At 40.8% G+C, this 24124-nt stretch overlaps 1 protein-coding gene across 10 annotated transcripts in view; it reads right to left on the bottom strand.

The window, feature by feature from the left end:
- PHLDB2 (pleckstrin homology-like domain, family B, member 2) overlaps window positions 1-24124 on the bottom strand; it is a 242637-nt gene that overhangs the window by 87812 nt on the left and 130701 nt on the right. For 9 of the 10 annotated variants that reach the window (XM_010852738.1, XM_010852730.1, XM_010852731.1 and 6 more), the window contains one exon: window positions 3558-4906. In XM_010852738.1, the coding sequence (XP_010851040.1) occupies window positions 3558-4892 (1335 nt within the window). In that variant the 5' untranslated portion in view covers window positions 4893-4906. Of the gene's footprint in view, window positions 1-3557; window positions 4907-24090; window positions 24119-24124 lie in introns of those variants that run through there. The other variant, XM_010852735.1, reaches the window with a different exon arrangement.

The following is a 24124-nucleotide window of genomic DNA, read 5'->3' as shown; positions in this document are numbered from 1 at the left end:
AAAATGTTAAAATTTTGGCAAAATTTGAGTAGCTGATGAGTTTATTTATGAAGTAACTTTTTTATGAGAAGCATCCTATTAATGTAAAGCTAAAATAGAGTTATCTCCTAATGAAAGGACCTACTTACTAATCTTGGAGAAATCAGCCTATGCTTACAAAAGGTAGTAAAAGTTTATTTTTGTAAACTGTCCAGAGAGAAGAGTTTCAGCATCTGAAAAGAATAATCTGTTGTGTTTTCTCCTAACTGGGATATATACTTGCATATTTAAAATGATCAAAATAGGTCATTTCTGATTAAGATTTATTATTTATAATAAATAACTTATCCTCATTTTATTAGGTAATCAAACTGCAACATTCATTTTCTCAGGCATCCATAATCCTATATTATTAATCTCTAATTAATATTTGATTTTGCCTTCCCTAGATCAGACCCTAAATTCAGGAAAACAAATTTTTCAAAGATACCTTTCACAGTCGAACTATCTCTAAGTTTTCCCAGAGGGGGGCAATGACAAAGATTTTTTTTTTCTTAACCTTACAAAAAGAATGCTAGAAATATTTAGGTTTATTCACTACACCCCTTGTATAAATAGCTCAACACTATCAAAAAATGCATTGGAAGATTTGTCAGATCAAATGAGAAGCTCAGCTTTCCCTCATCTAATTTTTTATAGGTAACATTTTATAAAGCTCGGTGATTGCATACCTATGGAAAGGCCCTGGATATACATCAATATCCTCACCCTCTGTAGTATATTCTTATCCTTGCATGAAACACTAATTAAATAAGATCAATATCCTATTGCATAATAGAAGATTCAAACGTTCCTTCTTGTTGATCAGGTTTGTTAAATTAACTATAGATTAACCACAGCCACTTACCCTTTCCCTCACCCAATAGTCTGTGGTTTCCTCTCATGCTTACCAAAAGACCGCTTAAATTATAGATGAGGATATGCCTTTAACAAAGAAAGACAGTCTCAGAGCCTCACGAACAGCACTTTACCAGATACTCTTTACTCTTAATATTTCAAAGAATGGACTTACGGGCAGAGGCTGACAGAAGAGCTGGCATTATATAGGCAAGGATCATTTAGTACTAGCAACTAAATCAGACTTTCAGGACTTCATTTAGTCCAGAAATAAATGACTATATGAAATCAAATTAATGACTCAAGACTAGAGAAATAGAATTAATTATATAGAACTCATGAACCTGAAACTGGAAATCTGATTTCCAAATGCAGATATGTATTTTGGAAAATTATTGGCATTAATCTTAATGTTCTATTTTCTGATGGGGAAAACCTTTTTACCATTCATCCTCATCTATCTCTAACCCTCAATTCAGTTGACTCTGATTTTGCAAACTAAATGAAACATTCTTTTAATGGCAGTTTGTTCTCCTTGGCCTCTCAGAATTCAGGAAGTGATATTTTTTTGAGTCACTTTACTTTTTAATGGCAATAACATTATTTGCATACACTCAATAAGAATCTGTTTTCCGTTTCACTGGGATGTAATCAGACAAGTAGACAATGCAATAGCAGCCAAATGTAGAGTGTCTTACTTAAAAATAAGCCTCATTTCTTATTACAAGCTCTTTATAAATGAAAAAGGGTTATAACCTCATATATGAAGTTAATACCCAAAACCTCTCCTAAGAAGTTGATCTAGGACCTGTTTGGGGCTTACAGGACACCAACCTTACAGGCAGTAAGAAAGGTCACTGGATTACCAGGAACCTTAGCAGATTTGGGAAAACTAGAGGAAAGAGAACTTTACCAACACTTACACATGCTAAAGATGAAACCTGCTGTCAATGAACTTCAAGTTTGGTTTCTTTTCCTTAGAACAGAAGAGTAAATAAAAGCATTTAAGGAAGACCTCTGGAGAGATGAAGCCACTGAAATGTTCGCTTAGATACCTTAATAAATTATCAGATAGATTCTCTGGTTCTATCAATGAGAGTTGTTCAGTACAGTATAGTGCTAGGTTTGCTATTCACATACAAGAAGGCCTTTATATGCTAATTACAACCTTTTCTAATTTATGTCAATGAATCAAGCCCAAATATAATGCCTTTTTGTAATCATGAAAAATATTTGGAGATTATGTATGGTAACAAAGAAACTGCTATTCCCACCCACAGGACACCAAGTTCTCTGGGGCATACACATTTGTCTTCATTCACTAGCATATGGATCAGGACATTTGGAAACTCTGTAAGGATAGACATTAACTTTCCAAGAGCTGCAAATAATGCAGATAATTACTTTTCTAAAATTTCAAGAAAATTCTGTCCTGTATAGATGTAAATAGTTTCAGTTCATTATAATCCAAAAGTTAAAATTTTACTGTCCAGTCGGGCATTAACTAGCTTTGTATGGGATTCAGAAACCTTATTCCAGCATACTTTTTTTAGTAACTAAAATACTTTGATACTCCTATACTTCAGAATATCAGCTCTACCATGCTACTGCTTCCCACATTAAGGAAATCATTAATGAATCAAAATAATTTGACAGGAATTCACCCTAAAAAACTTATGCTTAAAAGAAAAGAGAATAGAAAAATGTGCCAGCTTGTTCTCATTCATTAGTGGGACTCTCCTGTTTCCTCTTACTATTTTCAATATTTTTATAGTAATCATGCTGCTGCTAAGTCGCTTCAGTCGTGTCTGACTCCATGCGACCCCACAGACGGCAGCCCACCAGGCTCCACCGTCCCTGGGATTCTCCAGGCAAGAACACTGGAGTGGGTTGCCATTTCCTTCTCCAATTCAGGAAAGTGAAAAGTGAAAGGGAAGTCGCTCAGTCGTGTCCGACTCTTTGCGACCCCATGGACTGCAGCCCACTAGGCTCCTCCATCCATGGGATTTTCCAGGCAAGAGTGCTGGAGTGGGGTGCCATTGCCTTCTCCGATAGTAATCATAAATCCATAGAAAAAGACAACTTAGTAACTTTGGGGGACACGCAAAGTTTGAAGTCATTATATGTATTAAGACATGGCTGAAGTATGATGTGTGGTGTGTGTGTGTATGTGTGTGTATACAGTGCAGAAAAAAGGTTGAGCACCACTGGGGCAACCTTTCAACTTCTCAGACAACTTGCTATACAGAAAAACTTACTGCCTAATTCCCAGTGAGTTGTCATTTCACTGACTATTACCATCATAGCATATACATTCAAATTTCATGACGTAAATTATAACATATCAGTTTTTCCTCATAGTCTTAAAAGTCCATAAGACTTTTAAAGAAACTCAGTAAAATTCACAACTACTTTTGTTAGCTTTATCAAGAGTTTATACTTGTGAGGCCTCTGCAGAGCAATTTAATGTAGCATTAGGCACGTGTAGGCCTTTAAAACAGCCCTATGTGACTAATAACAGTGATTTGGGAAGAGGAAGGTTAGCAAGAGGAAAGCTTGGAAGGGGCACCAGGAGCTGGCACACAGGGAAATTCCACACGCCCACATGTATCCTTGGAGCTTGTCTCCAAGAAGCTGCTCAATGAAACAGTGAGGTCAAGTCAGATGAAGAAAGAGATTACCAATCGCTCCATCTCCTGCTCCCTGAGTCTCTCCTCCCTCTGCCGCCGATGATAATCCATCAGGTCGTCTCGTCCGGAAATGGAGCTAATGCTGCTTTTCCGTTCCCGCAGGACAGGCTGGGGGGTTCCTGAAGCCTGTCTGAGGCTGTCCAAGTCTGCATCATCAAACTCGACAGATCCACACGAGAAGTTCCTTCTGGCTGCAAATGCTCGGTCCAGCTCCCCAGGAGGAAACGAATGACCAGGGCTGGTACCCGAGTAGGAAGCCCTGTCAGGGTCGTCAGAGGTGCAGGAGGAGGTGGAGGCCAGAAGCATCTTGCGAGCCACTCGAGGACTGGCAGGCACGCTGAGGGTGGAACTCACGTACGGACTGCCCTCGGAGGCAGAGGCTTTATAGGGCAAAGCTCCTGAGCTCAAAGAAGAAAAATTCAGGTAATTGTCATTGTCTATAATGCAATGAGGTAGATCCTTTTCCCCCAGTTTCGTTCGTTTGGAATTGCCCAGAGAGCTTCTTGGAGGCAGACTGAGGGGTGCCAACTGGTTCTCGGTGGCTCTATGCAACCTGGGGAGAGAGCGGCTGTAGGCGCCCATGTGACTCAGGCTGCCGCTAGAGTACTTCCTGGTTCTTAAACTGATGTTTTCCGATGCCGGGTCCCGGTGTCTGCTCAACTTGGGCTGAAGTGTCAGGTTGTCCTGGATGCTTATTTTCCTGGCTTGCTTTGGGCTTGAAGGCATGCTGGCCGCCCCTGACCTGTTGATGGGTGAGGAGCCAGTGTCACTCAGGGAACTTCCATTCCACATGGTCAGGAGCGAGCCAGATGCTTTTCGGCCTTCCAGCCCTCCGAGAAAGTAGACATTGTCATGGGATTTATTCCTTGAGCTATATTTGGAATAGGGAGGCTTCTCTGAAAGCCTCAAGGACCTTTCGGCGTCCCGGCCGAGAAAATGATCAAAGTCTGCTCTCCCAAGTGCATATCCACTAAGGGAGGGTGAGGTGCTGCGTAAAGGGGTGGGCGGTTTCATGGAAATACTTTTCTCACTTCCATCACAAGAGAACTGCTTCGTTCCCTGAATTTTGGCCAAAGAAGGGCTACTTCTGACACTGGTTCCCAAAGGAGAAGGGCTTCTTTTAGCAGGCACAGGTTGTGAGAGGGTTAAATAGGAGCCAGAACAGTCTCCATTGGCTTTAAATCTCAGACTGGAAGAATATTTCTTTGGGCTCAGGCTCTCCATCATGTTTTGGGAATCGTTTTCGAGGGAGTTCTCCGCAAAGCCTGCCTCTAAGCTACCATTCTGTAAATCCAGCTGCTTTTGCATGTGGCTCTGCTCTGCCATAATCTTGTTGGAATCTGCAAAGAAAAAACAAGAGACAGAGAGAGAGAGAGACAGCTTTACTTAACAAATATTTAAAAAGACCAATCACTCATTAGCCTACATGGGTACACAAATAGGCTGGCAATCCGATACGTTGCTGTTTTAGTAATAAACCTAGTAAAGCTGTCCTGCAAAATGAAGGTGACTAAAGACCACTGATCTGGGATGTTTTCTGAGCAAAAGAAAAATAATTCAAGAGAACATCAGTGATATTTGAGAGGAACAAATCCCTAACAGCAAGTACAGGTGCAAGACGAGGGGGTGGTACCTAAAAAAGACAATGACCCTTCAGTGTTCTACTCCCTGGAGGACCACCTGCTTCCTGAGTACCTAGCGAACACCTGAAGGGATGAGGCAATGGGTTTTCCTTTAGATGTCTCTGTAAGAAACATTAACCACTCAGAAATTCTAAGGAAACTAAATTCACGTTCTAGCAGAGAAAGAAAATTTTATGATCAATAACATGAGGGTTAGAAGACGATTCTTTAAAAGAGGACTATGAGGGTTACCTTCTCAACAAAAAGACTTAAAAAACTTCCTGCATCCATCAGAGGAAGGTAGGTATTTACAACAGTAGAGGGAAGAGTGGTCCCCACATGTCTGACATATCAGTGTCAGGTAGAATATCTAGAACCCTGAAACTGATTTATCCTTCAAGTTCCCAGGCATCCCAGAGGCAGCACGATCATCCTTGATCTAACTCTCTCCTCTCATGGAAACACCTTTCTCCTTCTTTTACACCCATATGAACCCACACATCCTTTGAGGTTCTGATTAATATTCTAGTTTCCACAGTGAATAAAAGAATTTTTAAATGGATACACCTGTAAGAATATGTTTTGGACCCTAAGTTTGAACAATATTAACTTAAGAAACTAAAGTTATAGTCTATAAAAATGTCTTTTCATTATAAACTAACCCTGCCAATGTGAAAGGTTATATTTTAAACTGATCAAAATACTTTCTTTAAGTTATCATCAAAGTTAAAATGCAGTTTAAACATTCCCATTGAACTCAGGCACTGCTAAGACTGTCCTCCAACTTCTTAGACACCAGTTACTACATCTCTGTAATATGTAATATGTAAACAGAATCACATTTGGTTAGTAATAAATATCATAATGTGCTTGTTTCTGTGACCGACATACAAGTTTAAGGAAGAGGGTTATATACAGTATTTCTATCATATCTCCAGTCCTTCCTGACTCCCACTGTCCCACAGGAGAGACACTCAATGAACACAAGTTTTCAATCATCCATCACAGCCTTCCCCACTCCCTCCCAGCCTCAGATGGAGGATCTTCATCTTGCTTGCTCAGCTTCACAGATTTCCTGGGCAAATGCAGGCAGCCTAATAAGGAACTGCCTTTCATCCACAGAGTCAGGCCAAGAAACAGTCTGGCTGCTTAAATCCTAGTGATGGGCTGAGTCCTTACACTCTCAAAGCTGCAGCTTCCCCCCGACAAGCTCTGCCTTGGGGTCCTTATCCTCCAACCCAAAGCCCTGCCCTTATGAAAAAAAACATGATTATCTTTTGAACTGGACCTCAAAAAATTTTTTTAAAGATTCTCCTTTAGAATTGCTTCCCAGCTGGGGTCTGGCCCTGCCCTCTGGGTCTTAACAGGTCACAAATGTCCCTCTCAACAATTGTCTACCACCACCAATTCTGACCTTGAAAGCAACACCAGTCTGGCTCAAGCTATAGCTATCTCACCATGTCCCCCTTGGAGGACTGAAATCAAGATGACCTCTATCCAGTCTTGGTTCCTTCTATTTCCAACTAACTGCATCACATGTTGGTTTGCCATGTTGAAATTCCAGCAAACCATGGCCAATTCCCTCATGTCAAATTCTTTTGAATTGAGGAAACAAGGAAGTAGGTGGAACCTGAGAACATTACCATGCTATTTATTAAAAGGGAAAAAATACTCTAATTTCCCAACAATAGGGAGAAAATTAAAAGCCATAGTATGTCATGAGTGTATATTAAACCACTTAAAATCTTATTTTGAGGTATGTTTATAACATAAAAAGTACAGTAATATAATGTTCAGTAAATTTTTAAAAACCATACATAAATTTTAAAAAACATACAATGGGTGCAGTCTTATATACACACCCACCTATACACATGAATTCGGAGAAGGCAATGGCAACCCACTCCAGTACTTTTGCCTGGAAAATCCCATGGATGGAGGAGCCTGGTAGGCTACAGTCCATGGGGTCGCTGACAGTCGGATACAACTGAGCAACTTCACTTTCACTCTTCACTTTCATGCATTGGAGAAGGAAATGGCAACCCACTCCAGTGTTCTTGCCTGGAGAATCCTAGGGACAGGGGAGCCTGGTGGGCTGCCGTCTCTGGGGTCGCACAGAGTCAGACACGACTGAAGCGACTTAGCAGCAGCAGCAGCATACACATGAATTACACACAAATGTTTAAGCCAGAATCTAAGGAGTCATCTTTGGTCTCCTCTATCATTATATCCTCTATCCTCTACCATCTGTCACTTCTTCATTCCCTCCTCATTTTATCCATCAACAAATCCTATCAACACTGTCCTTAAAACACTGTCTGAATCTGATCATTTCTTGCTATTTCCACTGCTACCCCCTTATTACAGGCCAGTATCTTCTCTTTCCTCTTCCATATGCTATATGCTCATTTTACAACAATAACAATGGAATGAAATAAATCACACTGGCTTTCACGCACTGGAGAAGGAAATGGCAACGCACTCCAGTGTTCTTGCCTGGAGAATCCCAGGGACGGCGGAGCCTGCTGGGCTGCCGTCTCTGGGGTCGCACAAAGTTGGACATGACTGAAGTGACTTAGCAGCAGCAGCAGCAGTGATTTTTAATTCATCTTTCTCAAACTAGTTTGTATTTTCCACATTTTATACCATGTGTTTGGGTTGCCTTAACAATGAATGAAAAAATTAGTGTAAAATACTAACATGCAACCTGAAGCAGTCCTTCACTTTTAAGTTGAGTAGATGTTCATTTTTCCTAAGCTCTTGTCCAATTTTTCAGCCAGACACTAATTCTTCCAAAAAAAAAAAAGGTTAAAGAACTTCTTGATCAGACTAACTTAATATGTCAGTTGAAGCCTTTGATGTTTTCTTCCAAATCTTCTAAAAGATTCAGGAGAAAATCATAATTATACAAATCTGATAGCTCAGACAGTAAAGAATCTATCTGCAATGCAGGAGACCCAGGTTTGCTTCCCAGGTCAGGAAGATCCCCTGTAGAAGGGATTGGCTACCCATTCCACTATTCCTGCCTGGAGAATTCCATGGATGGAGGAGCCTGGCAGGCTGTAGTCTACAGGGCCACAAAGAGTCAGACACAACTGAGCAACCAATACTTTCACTTTACTGTGACCATTTCATACTTTATACATCTGAAAATGTAAAATCAAACATAACTAATATTAATCACTTCCCTAATATGAATAAATGAACAAAGTGTTGCCCAAAAGGTCTCCAGATGTTTGTTGAATATAGCTTAGATAATATTAGTATGCTCATTTTTTAAATGTAGTTATTAGATTATTTCAATACTTGAGGTGATTCTGCCTATGGTATAGAAAAAATTAAAATCCTAACAGGTAGTTTTAGGTACTTCATTCATTAATTATGTATTAAGTACCTACCACATCTCAGACACTGGCTTAACAGGCATTGGTGTTGCTCACTATTTTTCCTGTTCTTTCCTTTCAGAAACACTGCAGTGTTGTTCTTCCTCATCCTTATGACATTAGGTGTGGCTATGTCCCTTGCTTTGATCAATGAAATATGAGAGAAAGTGATGTTTCAGTTCCAAGCTAAAACATCAAGAGCTGGCGTGATTCACCATTTCCATACCCCTCTTGTGTCCAAGTCTGTAAAGGCTTCCTTAGCCTACCTCCCTCAGTGAGGATAATGGGGAAGAGGGCCTTTGCCAATCCAAGATTGTCTTAAGCCACTGAGATTTGAGAGTTGTTTGTTACTATGAAGGTGCTAATCTTCATTAAGTGCCTACTATAAACCAGGCTTTGAGCTAGGCCCTGGAAAGTATGTGGTCAAAGATAGTATTTCCTGCTAATACACAGCTTACAATCCAAAGTGGAAAATACACGTATGAATAAATGCTACACAATGTGATGCATGCCTTAATAGAGGACTGATTGGCAGGTTGGTAAAGGACTGGTTGACAGATGGAGGGGAGCTAACCCAGTGAGAGGGGTAGTCTGGGTAAGTTATGATAGGAAGAAATGACAATGGAGTTAAGTCCCACTGAAAGAAAGAGAGTCTGATGGGTATTATCCAATGATAGCATAAAGTTACCTCCACACCTAAAATTTTGAGGTTTTAAAAATATAAACAAAATCTCAAGCCCATCTGAGGTCAGACTATTGGTACATCCAGGAAACATTCTGTCTCTGACAGAATTAATAACAAAAATTGTGTAGAAAAAAAGCAAGTTATTTTCTGTATTTATTAACTATGTATTTCTCTCTCATAGTTACCTAAATCTTTTCCCATCTACACCATCATGTAAGATACATTCTGTGGGGTCCAAGTCTATGCCTGTCTTAAGTGTGGTTTAAATCTGACAGCAATCCTCCTACCATTTAGTGTATTTTAGACAAGGATACAAAGGGAAATCCGTTAAGTCAGATGTTAGAATAACAAGAGAAGAACTAAAGCCAGTTAGTGGGCAAAGCTCTGGTTGTAAGGTAATGCACACAAAATAGGAAACAGAATTAAGTGCAAGATAGGAATCCAGAAAGCAAGCCAGAGCAGATGCTGTGCAATGAAAGTTAGAAATTAAGCCCTGAGCCCAGAACTCTGCATTTTCAATATTTACTATAATGGTATAGAATTGAAGGTTTAACACCTCATGTCAAAATGGATACATAAAAGTTTAATTTTTGACTGAGCAGTATATGACATTAATGTCATCTTAGATGATAAAATGTGTTAATATATTTCAACCTGTTTGCAGTTGCAAATGCTGCTCAATCACCCAAATGAAATATTACCAAACTCTGTTTCCTCTTCGAGCCAACAAAACTAGAGAGTATCAAACTACTATACGGTATTATTACTACCCTACAGGGTGGCAACACTTGGTCCCCCCTCCTCCTTACATGTACTTTTTTTTTAATCAAAAAATGTGATTATTGGGAATTCCCTGGCAGTCCAGTGGCTAGGACTTCACACTTCCACTTCAGGGGGCATGGATTTGATTCCTGGTCAGGGAACTAAGATCCTGCATGCTGCACAACACAGCCAATTCAGCCAAAAAGGAAAAAAAAAGAAACATAATTACTGACACAGTTTAGCTGGCCAAACAAAATACCAAAATATTCCACAGTAGTGCTGGCTGAAAGATTGGGTTCACAGTCTGTAGGGAAGAGACAAGTAGGCCATTTGCAAATAATAAATCACATCCAAGAAACAGTCATGCAACATTTCTCCACTGTACATACTGCAGAAGAAAGTTACAGATGATTTGGATCGAAGAACATTCTAGAGGATATTTTAAAATATTCATGCTTCATACTCTAGTTTTTCATTTCAGCCTTTTGGGTTTGTTAATGATGTGTAAGAAGTTGTGCATTTAAAGATTTGTCATCAAATAGAAACATGTAATTCACTCAAGTTACTGAAGCTGAATATACCAGCCATCAGTTCAGTTCAGCTGAAAACATATGTATGGATCCTTGTGTCAGTTTGAGATCTTCAAGACTTAATTCCACAAATCAATTCGACTCAAAAGGTGGAGAATCACACAGGTGCCTTTCTGACCCTAGGGGTGACAATAGTGGCTCATGATACCTCTCTCCTTCCCTACTTCCAGGGTGTTCTTTTCATTGTGGGTGAGATCATAAGAGTGGAGGCCTAGAGGTGGGAAGAGTATAGGGAAACATACAACAGGAAGTAGTAACATACTTTCAATGAGATGAAATGAAGGCAAGGAAAGCAGAGGCAGGAGGACAGAGGATATACAATGGGAAGCACTGGGTTTAATTCCCCAGGAGAGAGGGAGATAGTGATGTGATGGACCGTGCAGACAATGCATCAAAGACTGCAGCTGAGGTTAGGGAAAGAAGCAGAGGAAGAACTAGAACAGTGGGAGGTGAAAGGGGGTTATCAGAGTGACACACAAGTGGAAGCGCAGCGGGAAAGAAGTCTGTGTTAACACGTGTAAAAGAGGAGGCGAGGAAGATTCCAAGGTTTCCAGACTGGATTCTTGATTTCCACTGCTATTTCTTTTTGGTTTCCTGGTGGCTCAGAGGGTAAAGCATCTGCCTGCAAGGCGGGAGACCTCCGTTCGATCCCTGGTTCGGGAAGATCCCCTGGAGAAGGAAATGGCAACCCACTCCAGTACTCTTGCCTGGAGAATCCAGTGGACGGAGGAGCTTAGTAGGCTACAGCCCATGGGGTCCCAAAGAGTCGGACACGACTGAGCGATTTCACTTTCACTTTCACATTTTTGTAAACGAAAAAGAAGTCTCAGGGAAATTATAAAATCACTGCCTTATGTTATTGTGGAAGCAAGACAGTCCCTAGAGCCCTAATGGCTCCATACACTTTATGCACATGAACAGAAAGAGAACCGGGCATGGAGAAGGGAAGAAGCTGTCTGGGGCCCATCTGCGAGAAAAGACAACACCAGGACGTCTAAACAGCAAAGAAGTCAGTGTGCGTTGAAACACCTGGGCTTACTTTTCAATCCATAAATTTAATCCCTCCAGAGCTCTTGTTATTTTTATCACCTGAAGTGTATATCATCTTATTGTCAATTAGAGAATGCCAGGAGTCACTTAGAGATCTTTGGAAGGCAGCAGAGCAAGTCACAGTACATTTTTCCCTTGAGAAGTAAATTATTGGGAAAACTAATCTCAAGGATGATGTTTGCAAGTTTCTTGGTAGATTCTTTTTTTCTTTGGCACAATGCTGGTGTGCATTTTAAAAGATAATTTTCCAGCTCTATTTGTACCAAATAACATCATAGTGAGGTTAATTCTAACCAAACTGTAAGTCACCAATGGTGAGCTTCAGAGCACTGTGATGGCCAGAACTGTAGGGATCTGGGTTTCAAGATAATGAAAACACACCCAGGGAGCAAAGTTTTAAAAAAACAAACAAATTAAAATGAAGCATCTGTTGTGTTGTGTGTACTGTTTTAGAGGACAGAGATTTAAAGTCTGGTCTATATATATAAATTCAGTTTTCCAAGCAATTTACACCAAGAGTTTGGAGAATCCTTAAAAAATACAACATGTTACTTGTCATTTTATATTGCCATGCACAAACACTTCTCAGGATCATACAATACAGCAGGAATTAATCAAAAGGGGACTGCTAGAGCAAGTCACCAAAAAGCAGAAACCTTTTCATCTTGCTGGGGAAAGGATGTAGATTGGCGTGGCATGCTGGCGTGCTCACTCAGTTGTGTCCGACTCTGTGCAACCCCATGGACTGTACCCCACCAGGCTCCCCTGTTCACGGAATTCTCCAGGCCAGAATACTGGAGGGGGTTGCCATGCCCTTCTCCAGGGAATCTTCCTGACCCAGGGATAGAACATGCCTCTTCTGCATTGGCAGATGGATTTTTTTTTTTTTTTAGATGGATTCTTTATCACTGAGCCACTGGGTACAGAAGCAAATTCAGAATAAGAATCTTAAAACTCAGGAGGGTTTAGGTTAAAATTTCCACCTTATGAAACAGTTTGAGTTTCTATCTTGTCCTACAGGGGCCTTAGAGCTGAGGAACTGGCTCTGGGAGCATATTTTGTCACAGACAGTGGTTGAAGACTGGTGTTTAAGCTCTCCCAGTGCATGGTGGTCCACAGGCCAGCCTCTTTCAGCACTGATGTTTATGGTATGGCAATGTTTTAAAGCAAGCACTGATGACATGTAATTGAATTCAGGCACCAGCTTAGAGCAGTCTGTCAGAAGCAGTGCCATTGTCTGTGTGTGTGTGGTGGGGAGAACTGGGGGGGAGATTCTGTGGTGACGATAGGGCCTGAGGGAGGAAGCTTTAGAGGACTGAATAGGAAAAACGATGAAATCTAGTTCAGCCCCAAACTCCAAGCTTAAGAATGGAGAACAATGGACACAAAACCTTCCTCTTTTTCCACTAATCTCAACATGAAAACGTGATGGGGGGAGGGTAATTAGAAGCTTCAGGAACACACACTTCCTTGTCTAGCAATATTCTCATTTCAGAAACCCCGAAGCAGCCTGGTTTCCCCAGCCTCTGTTATCCAAACACCATCCTCAGTTAAACCCCCAGTCCTGTCAACTCTGCTTTTACAAACATACCCTCCTTTTTCACAATTACTTCCTCTCATCACTAAATCCTCAACCTCCGGCATCTCTGCACACAAACCACACCTCTCCATACAACCCCACACCCACTGGCAAACACCTCCCCCTGCAGCATATGTTCCCAGATGCTCTCTTCTTCAAAGAACCCCTCCCATCCAGCATCCCAAACCTTGAGCCTCCCCACTGTCTCAACACCAACCTGCATAGAACTTCACCTCCCATTCATACAACCCAGCTTCCTAAACTCTGTTCCTTTAAACTCTCCCACCACACCCAAGATTTTACATCTCAGTGCAGGAAAGAAAAAAAAATTTTTTAATAAAATTAAAAAAAAAAAAAAAAAACACAAAAAAACAAAAGCCTGGGAGTAGACATAGTGCCCTTATTGGTTCTTTGAAACCAAACAGAGCAGCAAATGGACTGTCATTCCTTGTTCCTTACACCATGTTCTTTATCATTTAAAGGTCTGCTTCTTTGAACAAATAATTATTATCTACTAGATACATGTTGATAGGCTGATTATCTCCAAGGAGGGGATTTTTATCTCTCAAAAATCCAGAAAAGCAGTGTCACAGGAATAAATGTATTTTAATGGCAGCATAAGGAGGATGTTTGGTTCCTGCAGACTGAGCCTGTCACAACAGTAAATCTCATGTGTGCAGATGCAAACACACACTCACAGACACACAGAGACAGACACGCACGGCCCACATGCCTATAGCAGTCTAAAAGGCACAAAGGCTTTGTGACTGCCAGAGGAGGCTCTTCAGAATCCAGGCAAGCTGAGGCATCTTCAGAATTTGCCAGGTGTCGGGTGATGCACAGCGGGCTGGGGAGAAAGGGAGGACCACCGGAATGCCAACAGGATCTCAGGACACTGATCACACAGTTTCTTTCTGGATTTCCCTGTTTTCCCTTTTGAATTTTTATTTCATTATGTTTTGAAAAACATCTAAAAGAAGAGGTAAGGGAGACCATTAAAGAAAGAACAAAAGTATCAGATGATGCCACAGGGAGGAAGGAAGCACAGAAGGGAGTGGAGAGTGATGAGGGGATGGGGGAGGCAATGAGAGATGGAAGAAGGGATGACAAAAAGTAAAACAAACAAAAATGTTTCAGCTTCTTCCTATCACAATAAAGCAGTGTAACCCCATGACGGCTTTCCAAGTGGCTCAGTGGTAAAGAATCCACCTGCCAATGCAGGAGATGAAAGAGATGTGAGTTTGATCCCTGAGTAGGGAAGATCCCCTGCAGTATAAAATGGCAATCCATTCCAGTATTCTTACCTGGGAAATCCCATGGACAAAGGAGCCTGGCAGGCTGCAGTCCGTGTGGTTGCAAAGAGTCAGACACATCTGAGCAACTGAGCACAACAAGCTGGCACACAAACCCCATGCTACCATTCCTTTCTGTCATTTCTAGCCTACTGAAGTCTAAGCTCTATCAAAAAAAGACACTCTAGATGGTATCCAATGGTTCCTAACGGTAACCACAATCAATAGCAATAACCATATTTAAATGAAGATCTGTATCCCCTGTGATCAGAAGTGACTTTTTACAAAGTCTAGATTGTTTTATATTAGGAATTGTCAAGAATCTTTGAGGACTCATTAAAGAAAGTAAAATATCGATTATAGAGATTTTAAACAATTTTGTGCTAGTCCCTTGAATAAAACTTGTCTGTATGAACTTGAAAATATTCTTTAACTATCCAAGAAATTTGGCGCCATATTTCCTACAATAACTCTTCAGCCAGTGAGGCAGGCAGGGGAGGAAGGACAAAAAACAGGAACAACCTCAAAAATCAACTGGGTCATTCAAATTCCCTTCCTACCTGCAAAATTCCTGACTTTTACCTAAATATGCCAGACGTGACTTTTACCAGTTGGACTCACATTTGCGTCTATATCATTATTAAAGCAGTTTTGGGCTTCCCTGGTGGCTCAGATGGTAAAGAACCTGCCTGCAATGCAGGAGACCCAGGTTCAATTCCTGGGTTGGGAAGATCCCCTGGAGGAGGGCAGGGCAACCCACTCTAGTACTCTTGCCTGGAGAAGCCCATGGACAGAGGAGCCGGCGGGCTACAGTTCATGGGATCACAAAGAGTCAGATATGACTGAGTGACTAACACTTTACTTTCAAAGCAGTTTTAGCAATGTCTGAAAAAGACACAATATTAATGTAATAAGTATATATATGAATATATATATCTTAAAAATTAAGTTTAACACAGTGCTATGGTAGGAAAGTTCTCAAAAGCATGCTGTCTCAATTACAGAAAATAAAAAGAACAGAGGAATATGAAACACACCATAGAGATGTTATCACTTAAATCTAAAACATGGGAAGTCTACAGAAAAATAACCAATGTCTTCAAGCAGCAAATGGTAAGAAAAGAAAAATAAGAGAGGGAACTGTTCTAGATTAAGAGACCCAGGAGACAGGTTATTAAGTTGCTAAGTTGTATCCAATTCTTTTGCAACCCCATGGACTGTAGCCCACCTGGCTCCTCTGTCGTGAGATTTCCCAAGGAAGAATACTGGAGTGGGTTGTCGTTTCCTTCTCCAAGGGAATCTTCCCAACCCAGGGATCAAACCTGCATCCCCTGAATTGCAGGCGGATTTTCTACCGGTGAGCTACCAGGGAAGCCCAGGAGACGTACCAATTAACAATTAAATACAATGCACAGGCTGTGTTTGGATCTTGTCTTGAAAATCCAACTATTAAATGAAAAATGTATGTGACAATCAGAGAATCTGAACACTGGAAAAAATATTTTAATTACTGGCTTTTTTTTAAGGTGTAATAATGATATTGTTGGACTTTTTAAAAATCCTAAACTCTTAGATTTACATTTTTGTGAATAAAATACTACAGTATTTCGAATTCGCTTGATAACAATCTATGTTTTGGGGAAGTAAGGTCTACAGATGAAACAAGATTATTGTATGTACATAACTTGAAACTGAATGATGGGTACTTGGGATTTCACTGTATTATTCTTCTAATTTTTATGTACATTTACAATTTTCCATAACACAATATTTAAAAAGTAAAAGATGCATGCACTCTAAAAATAAAATATGAATAAAAATATACGAATATATACTGACTTAAAAATTATAATGGCTCACTTTACAAAGAGGGATGTGTTTATACCAGTGGCTCCTGGCTGATTTTTTAAAGAGCACGAAATACTAACCCTCTATCATGTTGAATTAAGCTCCTGAAAGCTTATTTTTAAAAATCAACTTGAAGAAATTTAAAAGGAAATTCACTGTCTAAATTACAAGTATTAGATTACTATATTTAGGATACTTGCAAGATAATGAATGGTAGGTAGTGGTATCTAAATTTCATTACCATGTGTATTCAAATAAAATCCATCCCTTCAGAAAGTTAAAATATAAACACAAAAACTGCCATACCTGTGATATCTTGAAGACTTTCAGCCTCAAAAACATTAAAACAAACACACACACACTTAATAAATTCTTAAATTATGTGATGGCCTCTCTGAAAGTGGGAGAGTTCTTTGGGTTGGAAATTAAAAACCCATATTTTCAGGGTTCTTTATAGAATCCTAAGATAGCTTCAGTTTTGAAGAAAAAGGCTTCTAAAATTTTCCCAAATAAAGTAAATGTTTCCAGATGTTTTTTACTCCTGATCATCAGCATAATTCATCCCCTGGTTTAGGTGATTCTGATTGTAGCCTCTGAAGAATCCTCCCACATCATGTGACCACCACAGTGAAGACAAAGCCAAGAAGCAGAGTCCCAGAATAACTAAGTTGGAGGTCTTGAATATCTGGGTTTCCCAGGTGGCAAAGTGGAAAAGAATCCGCCTGCAATGCAAGAGCTGCGGAAGACGGGGTTTTGATCCCTGGGTCCGGAAGATCCCCTGGAGGAGGGCATGGCAACCCACTCCAATATTCTTGCCTGGAGAATCCCACAGACAGAGGAATCTGGCGGGTTACTGTCCATGGGGCCGTAGAGTCAGACACAACTGAGCACGTACTTCCTTGAATGTTAGTGAGCAGACATTCTGCACGTCTTACTTGCTGAGGCAAAGGGGCACTAGAGGAAAAAGCATTCTTTAAAGCCAATTTTATCCAAGAAAAATTACTGACCCTGGGATCACATGGAGATAAAGATGTTCTCTCTTGACTCTGAAACCACCTGTCTGGGCTGGAATTGGAAGCTGAGAGTCTGTGGGATCAAACTCTGATCTCTACACCATTCTGTCCCAGTCCACACCAGCAATCAAAATAAATTCTTTTAAAAGTCAGCATCTATTTTTTCAAAGTAACATTCACCAAACCCAAACACCCTAGGCTCCTCATTCCCTTACCCAATATTTATGACCTGGAAATAGTCAGGAACTCCTATGGACAAAGAAGCCTGGTGGACTACAGTCTATGGGGTTGCAAGAGTCAGACACAACTTAGTGACTAAACCACCACCAAGTAGGCTCAGGAAGGATGGAACAAACCCAAGTTGACCACATCACCCATGGTTATAATGTTTTACCCTTTACCTAAAAAAAATGGAGTGGTTAGGCTAAAAATACTATAAAGTAAGAAAAACAATAATGAAATCATCTCTTCATTACTTAACTGTGGATTATGCAAAGTGGGTGGTACAGACACTTAATTTTTTTCCTTTCCTATTACCTACTTTTTCTTTTTTTTTTTTTTTTTCTCACTGCACTAGGTGGTTTCCCTTGAAAGTCTATGATCCGATAGATTAGGTTAGTACTTCTAATTCCCAAGGAGTTATGAAATGGTCAAAGAGACCGAAAAGTTTGACCGAGAAAGGAGAGTTCGGTCCACACGCTTTGCCCATTTCTGGTCAGTTCCTGAAGGAGACATTGGATGCCTCTTGGCATTGGCAGGTCGGTATAATGCCCCGACAGGTTTCTGCCATAAGCCCTATGAGATCACCGTGGAACCGCAGAGCAGAGCTCCTTACTTGTTTCACGCAGGGCATGCCATTCATTCACACAAGCACACGGTAGAGTTAGTAAAGCACAGAGTAAAGTTTTATTAAAGTATAAAGGAGATAGAGAAAGCTTCTGACATAGGCATCAGAAGGGGGCAGAAAGAGTACCCCTATTACCTACTTTTTAACCATTTATTTCAATGGAAGGAAAAGGAAAAAAGGACTTGAACTAACAAAGGTCAATAAACAACTGACTCCACTAAATTCAATCAATGCTGTTTTTTACATCTGCCCAAAAGACCTAATTAAGGAAATGGTTACTACATTAGGATGTCTTTTTATTGTAGTGGCCAATCTAGTGCAAAGAATACTGGATGGGCTGCCAGAAACACAAGTCAGCAGACTCATCCCTAGTCCTGGTTCTGCCAAAATAACCAACAGAAGAAAGAGCCAGAGCAAGTCACTTGGCTTGTCTTCACCTTGTTTTAGCAGAGGTTTCCCCATATTTAAAATGGTGAGGGTGAACTAGATGTTTTTCTGTTCCAACCTTCTAGGCTCCCACAGGCACAGGTTAAATAACACAGGAGTGCCATTTATACAATGCAGGAAATGGAAATGACCGCAGAACACAAACACGTTTCAGTGATAAGGTGGCAGCTACCTAACTGGGAAAAGACTGCACTGGCAGTGTTGCCCATGACCTTCCAAGGGCACGGTAAATTATTTCAGCATAACATAGTGAGAAAAAAAAGGTCAGAGCCATGCTAGTGTAATATGATATGGGAATCTGATTCAGCATGATATATATGAAACATTTTGTCTACATTCCCATGGTTTGCAATTTCCTTACTAAATCTTAAGCTGTTTTTTGAAAACCTACTTCTGCAATGATGTAAGCAGTGTGGCAGCCAGACCTCACTTCCCAAGCCCTCTCTGACTATCGCTTGGCTACAAAGCACAACTCAGGCTACATTTGAACTGGGCAAAAGAATGCAGAAGTCGGCTTTCCTTTGCTTTTACCTCCCTTTGTTTCAGCAATTTAGTGATCAAGAAACAAATCTAGGAGAAATCTTTTAACTTTTAGCTTTTTTCCCATTCCATATGCTAATTCCACAAGTATATCGCCATCTGGATTGATCATATGCTGCTTGCAAACAAAATACTCTAAGATGATCAACACTGATTTCCACTCAACTCTAGATTTGGCAGCAAGTCTTAGAAAAAGCTGACCCCACTTGAGGTAACAATATTAAATATTGGAATGAACTAACTTTTCCTTCCCCTTAATTTGCAAAGTAAGGAAAAACAGATATTCTAATAAATCAAACCACTCACACTAAGCAAAACAAGTATCTTTTGTTAAAAAAAAAACCTCTCAACAAGTCTCCCTATAATTTAGCCTGTTGCTCTATGTCTTATTTATCTGTTTCTTTGTATGGAAAGCGTCTCCAGTCCCTAGCCTTTCCACTGAATCTCAACAAAATGATTTTTATACTTGGGTTTGTCCTGTGGACCATTAGCTGCTATAAATAACAACCTTGCCTTTAAAACAGATACGGCACAAAGCTTCTCATCAACATCAAAGAAACATTCCTAAATATCATGAAAATAACTGTGCAAATTAACTTCCAGAAGAATTCTTATTCCTGGGTGGCAGAGACAAGTTCTGCCTTACTTATTTTGAAGGGGTGTGAAAACCTGAGTAAAACCTTTTTGGTTTTACTCACTTTCAAAAGACAAGAAATCATATTAATCAAATGCCAATAAATATTTCCAGTCGAAATTATAAACAAAAACACACATTCATCTTCTGTCCCATCACCTGAAAAATAAGTAACAAGAATGACTAGATGAAAAGTGATCATGAAAAGGATGCTATGCCCCTTTACTGCAACACCTGCAGAGAGCAGACCTCTTAAAAAGTCATCACTTCTGAATCATGTCTAAATATACTACTATGTACTTGGCCTTGAGGTACACCCATTGGCTACTTGTTGAAACGATAAGAACTTAACGCAGTGAGGTTCAGAGCTCTTCCAGGAAAGGCACACTAAAGAATTCTCCTATATTGCCAGAACCTCCCAGATTTGAGGCGTATAACTACCCTGGCAGGACCACTCAGCACACAAAACTGAAACCCATAATTACAGGCCTAATGGGTAATCATAGCCATGTAAATGCGAGAGCTGCCATATGTGCACAGCTTTTCTGATCACCAAAAGCTCACTGAGATAACTCCTGTCTGTAAGCAGAACCATTCACAAAGACCATGCCTTTGAAACTCTCCCAGGAAGTGAACAAAAACTTTATGTTACTATCAATTTTTTCCCCATTAAGTAAACAGAAGGAACAGTAGAGACCAGGAGAGTACCAGAAAGCAACAATGAGAGAGGAGGTCTGGTTTGTAGGTTCTAGCAAACCAAGTGAATTTAAATAAGAGGATTTCTGAGATTCCTTTTACCCTCATTATTATTTTGCCCTATTCCCCCAGAGAAGTGCCATGCTTGAACTGTCTTCGGATTCTTAACCCAAGTTCTACACAAACATCACATTTATCTTAGATATCCACTCATCAGCTTATGAGTTTCCCCCACCACTGCATGCTGGTTTCCTAAAACATCAGGTATCATTTTTTAACACTGTATTCAGGAAGCCTCTCTCATTATCCCTTCTGTCCAAAACAACCCTATCCATTCAGGCCCTCTACTCTTAACCCAGAAGGCATAGAGAAAAAAAAAAAAAAAATCTCAAATATTCTGTTTTGTACCTGGATTCAAAAGCAACATCTGCTATGAGTTGTGGAACCATCTGTTGCCCACTTGGCCATGGGAAAGACGGTGCAGGCCACAGACATGGAGTGTCACAGGTTGCACAATAGAATTATGCCCATCTTAGGGCCGACACACCCAAGCATATGCTCCACAGTCACCATGGCTAACAGTACCCTTCCCCCATCAGTGTATTTCCTTATAGACAATGGTACTTCTAAATTCTCACAAAGCGTTGTCAGTTTTTTAAAAACTTTCATTTGCCTGAATATCAGTTTCTAAATTCTCTAATCCTGGGTTGCACCTAAAACTAACATCTGTCACTAATACATTTGAGACTTTATCAGTCACTATTTGGGGGCATCTCAGTTTTTGTGTCTATAAAACAAAAACGTTGAGTCCAGTGACCTCTGAGTCTCCTTGACATTGTAACACTTCCAAATTCTGTAATTTTAAGCCAGCTCAAACTCAGTGAACACAAGTTCCTTCACATCTATGGTATATTGACTCCTAACGCCAAGGTCAAAAGAATCTACTGCAGACAAAAAGGTCTCTCTGGGTTGAGCAAGAACAGTTTCTTGAAGACCCAAATTAGATTAACATCCCTAACCTTGTTAACGTATGCCCTCAAGGTACTCGCCTAATGAAGAGTTTGGGGCTCAATAATTTATTGTTTGTGTGTCCTGGACATTATAGGATATTACCCAGCATCTGAGGCCTCTACCCACTAGAGACCAGTCAAAGTTGGCCATTGGGGTTGTCCCCTACCCCCAGCTGAGACAACCAAAAATGTCTCCAGTCATTGGTCAATAACCCCTGGGGAGCAAACACCCATCTCACTCCAACGCCTCCATTTAGAACCGCTGCTGTTGTATATACCAGAGCTTTATAATAAAGCACATCATTTGAAAGTATTTTTGTTTCAAACAGATGACATTTACACATTTAATACATGCATCAAGGCTTAACAGATAGTCAGATTTATAAAGCACATGTATTCCACTTGGAAGATGTACAAAAGCACTGTCTTTCCAAGTTATTCATAGAACCAACAACCTTCCTACTAAGGGTTGAGAATCAGCATGCAAAGTCATAACCACAACTGCTCTTTGAAAGTGTTTAAAAGCATTCATGCTTTTCACAGTAACTCTTCTAGTGCACTCCACAGTCAACCCTTGCATACAGCACAGACCTCAAAACAGGGTTTGGAGCAAACAGCAAAATCGAGTGGTGGGTTTAATCACTTCAGCTTTTTCTTCCCTTTCTTGTGCAAAAGCCAGTAAATAAAATATTTCTGAAAAGATTGTTAAACAGTTCCAGCTTTGGTACAGGGGTCTTTAAGAAAGGAGGCAGGAGGTAGCCAGCTCTCAGACCAATTTCCCAAGTGTCTTTTCCTCCCTCACTTCAAATAGGGATTCAAGACGCCACCCCTTAAATCCAGTCCTCAGCCCAAAAGGACAGCAGCTGGCAGCAGCACGAAACAGACCGAAGGCTGCAAACTGACTGAAATGATGACTACTAGCCAAACATCTCATTTTTCCATTTGTGAAACAGGCTGGGATTTGCAAACCTCTGGGTCTCAGGAGGTGAAGGCTACACTACTCAACTAAGCAAAACCTCGACTCCCCCTCACTTTTAAAGGAAATCCCAGTTATAAACTTTCAGGGACTTTACAGAGTTTCTCAAGGACATATGTTTAAATTTCCACAGCGTATATGTAAGACAAAAACAATTTTTAAAAAATCTTTTAATAACCTAAGTCCAGGAAATGAAAAGGGAATCATGAATAGACACAACTGTTACTTTTCAGAGAACCTTAGCTCTTTATTCAAACAAATATTTACACAATTGAGGGCAATGGTACCAGGGATATAGCCATTCTGTTAAAACAGTGGGCAACTCTAAAGATTTATTTATCCCAAATCAGACTACTCTGTTGCTATCCTACCAGGAACGAAGAATTCAAGTGCTCCCAGGGCAAAAGTTTAACTAACCCTCTGAAATTGTGAACTTCATTTAGACCTCACCCAGCTGAATTCAGATGTTAGAATCCTGGAGACAAATCCAAGGGCTTGTTAAGCCAAACTACGAAGCTAAAAGTTACAAGTCCAATACTTGAAAATTAATATCTGTAATTAACACATTCATATAATGCAGGGAAATGTGACTGACATATATTCACCCTAAAAGCAAGCCACATTTTTATGCCTCTTCTCTTCGTTCCACTCCCAGCTGCGTCTGGCTGTGACTAGCGATGCATTCTAGAATTCTTGAGAGCAACTAGAGAGCAGGAGAAGGAAGATTTCTAGGGAAGACAGTAGGACAGGCGAGAGGACTTCCAGCCGCGGGCAAGTGAACCAACATAAAAGCCAGCGGGCGCAGTTCCTGCTTTTACATGAGAAAGGTAGATGGGTAGCAGGTTCGACTTCCGAAGCGCTTTCAAACAGGAAACCCCAACTTTGGAAGGGACAGCCTGTCAGCCTTTTAATTTCTTGGCGGTGGCGGGAGTTAGCCAGGTCCTCTGCGCTTTAGTTAAGAGATGACTGTTGAAGCTAAGTTATTCAGTACACCAGCAAACATTTCAGCTGCGCCTTGGCGCTGCCGGGCTCGGGTGAAACGGGTTCAAAGCATTCCCTACTTCCAGGCGCTATCTCTAGGGGTGCGGAGGCCACCATACCATACATCTGGGGGGAAACCACAGCCAAACAGGCATTAAGAGCCTCTGGACGGTTTAAACTCGCGAGCCCCAGTTTCGAAATAAAGTGAACCAGAAGGACAGCTAGCTAGATATTTGGGGGAGGGGGTCTTTTCTGAATTGCTCGACCACACCATCCAGTAGCGGACCTTCTCTTTTCTCCGCCCCCGGCGACAAAGCAACTCTATCGCGATCCCTCTCTCCCGGAGTATCCAGACGTCTCTGCCAAAGTTGCCTTGGGTCCCCCAAATCCCGCCCGTTCCCTACGATCGCTCTGTGAGCCGCTCTTCCACCTCGCCACTCCCTCCCGAGGATCCTCTCTACCGAAGTCCACCCATTCCTGGGGTTCAAAGCTGCGCAGCCCAGCCTGGGCTTTTGTCCCTGCAGCTTGCAAGAGAAGCAAGAAACTCTGCGTCTCCGGCACCCACTCACCCGTCTCATCTTCCCTCCGAGCCGCCGCTCTCCA

This window comes from Bison bison, unplaced genomic scaffold (genome assembly GCF_000754665.1).
Source record: "Bison bison bison isolate TAMUID 2011002044 unplaced genomic scaffold, Bison_UMD1.0 scf7180017864314, whole genome shotgun sequence".
Classification (NCBI taxonomy): domain Eukaryota; kingdom Metazoa; phylum Chordata; class Mammalia; order Artiodactyla; family Bovidae; genus Bison; species Bison bison.
The sequence above is the reverse complement of the archived record's forward strand: the minus strand, read 5'-3'. Positions and strand labels throughout refer to the sequence as shown.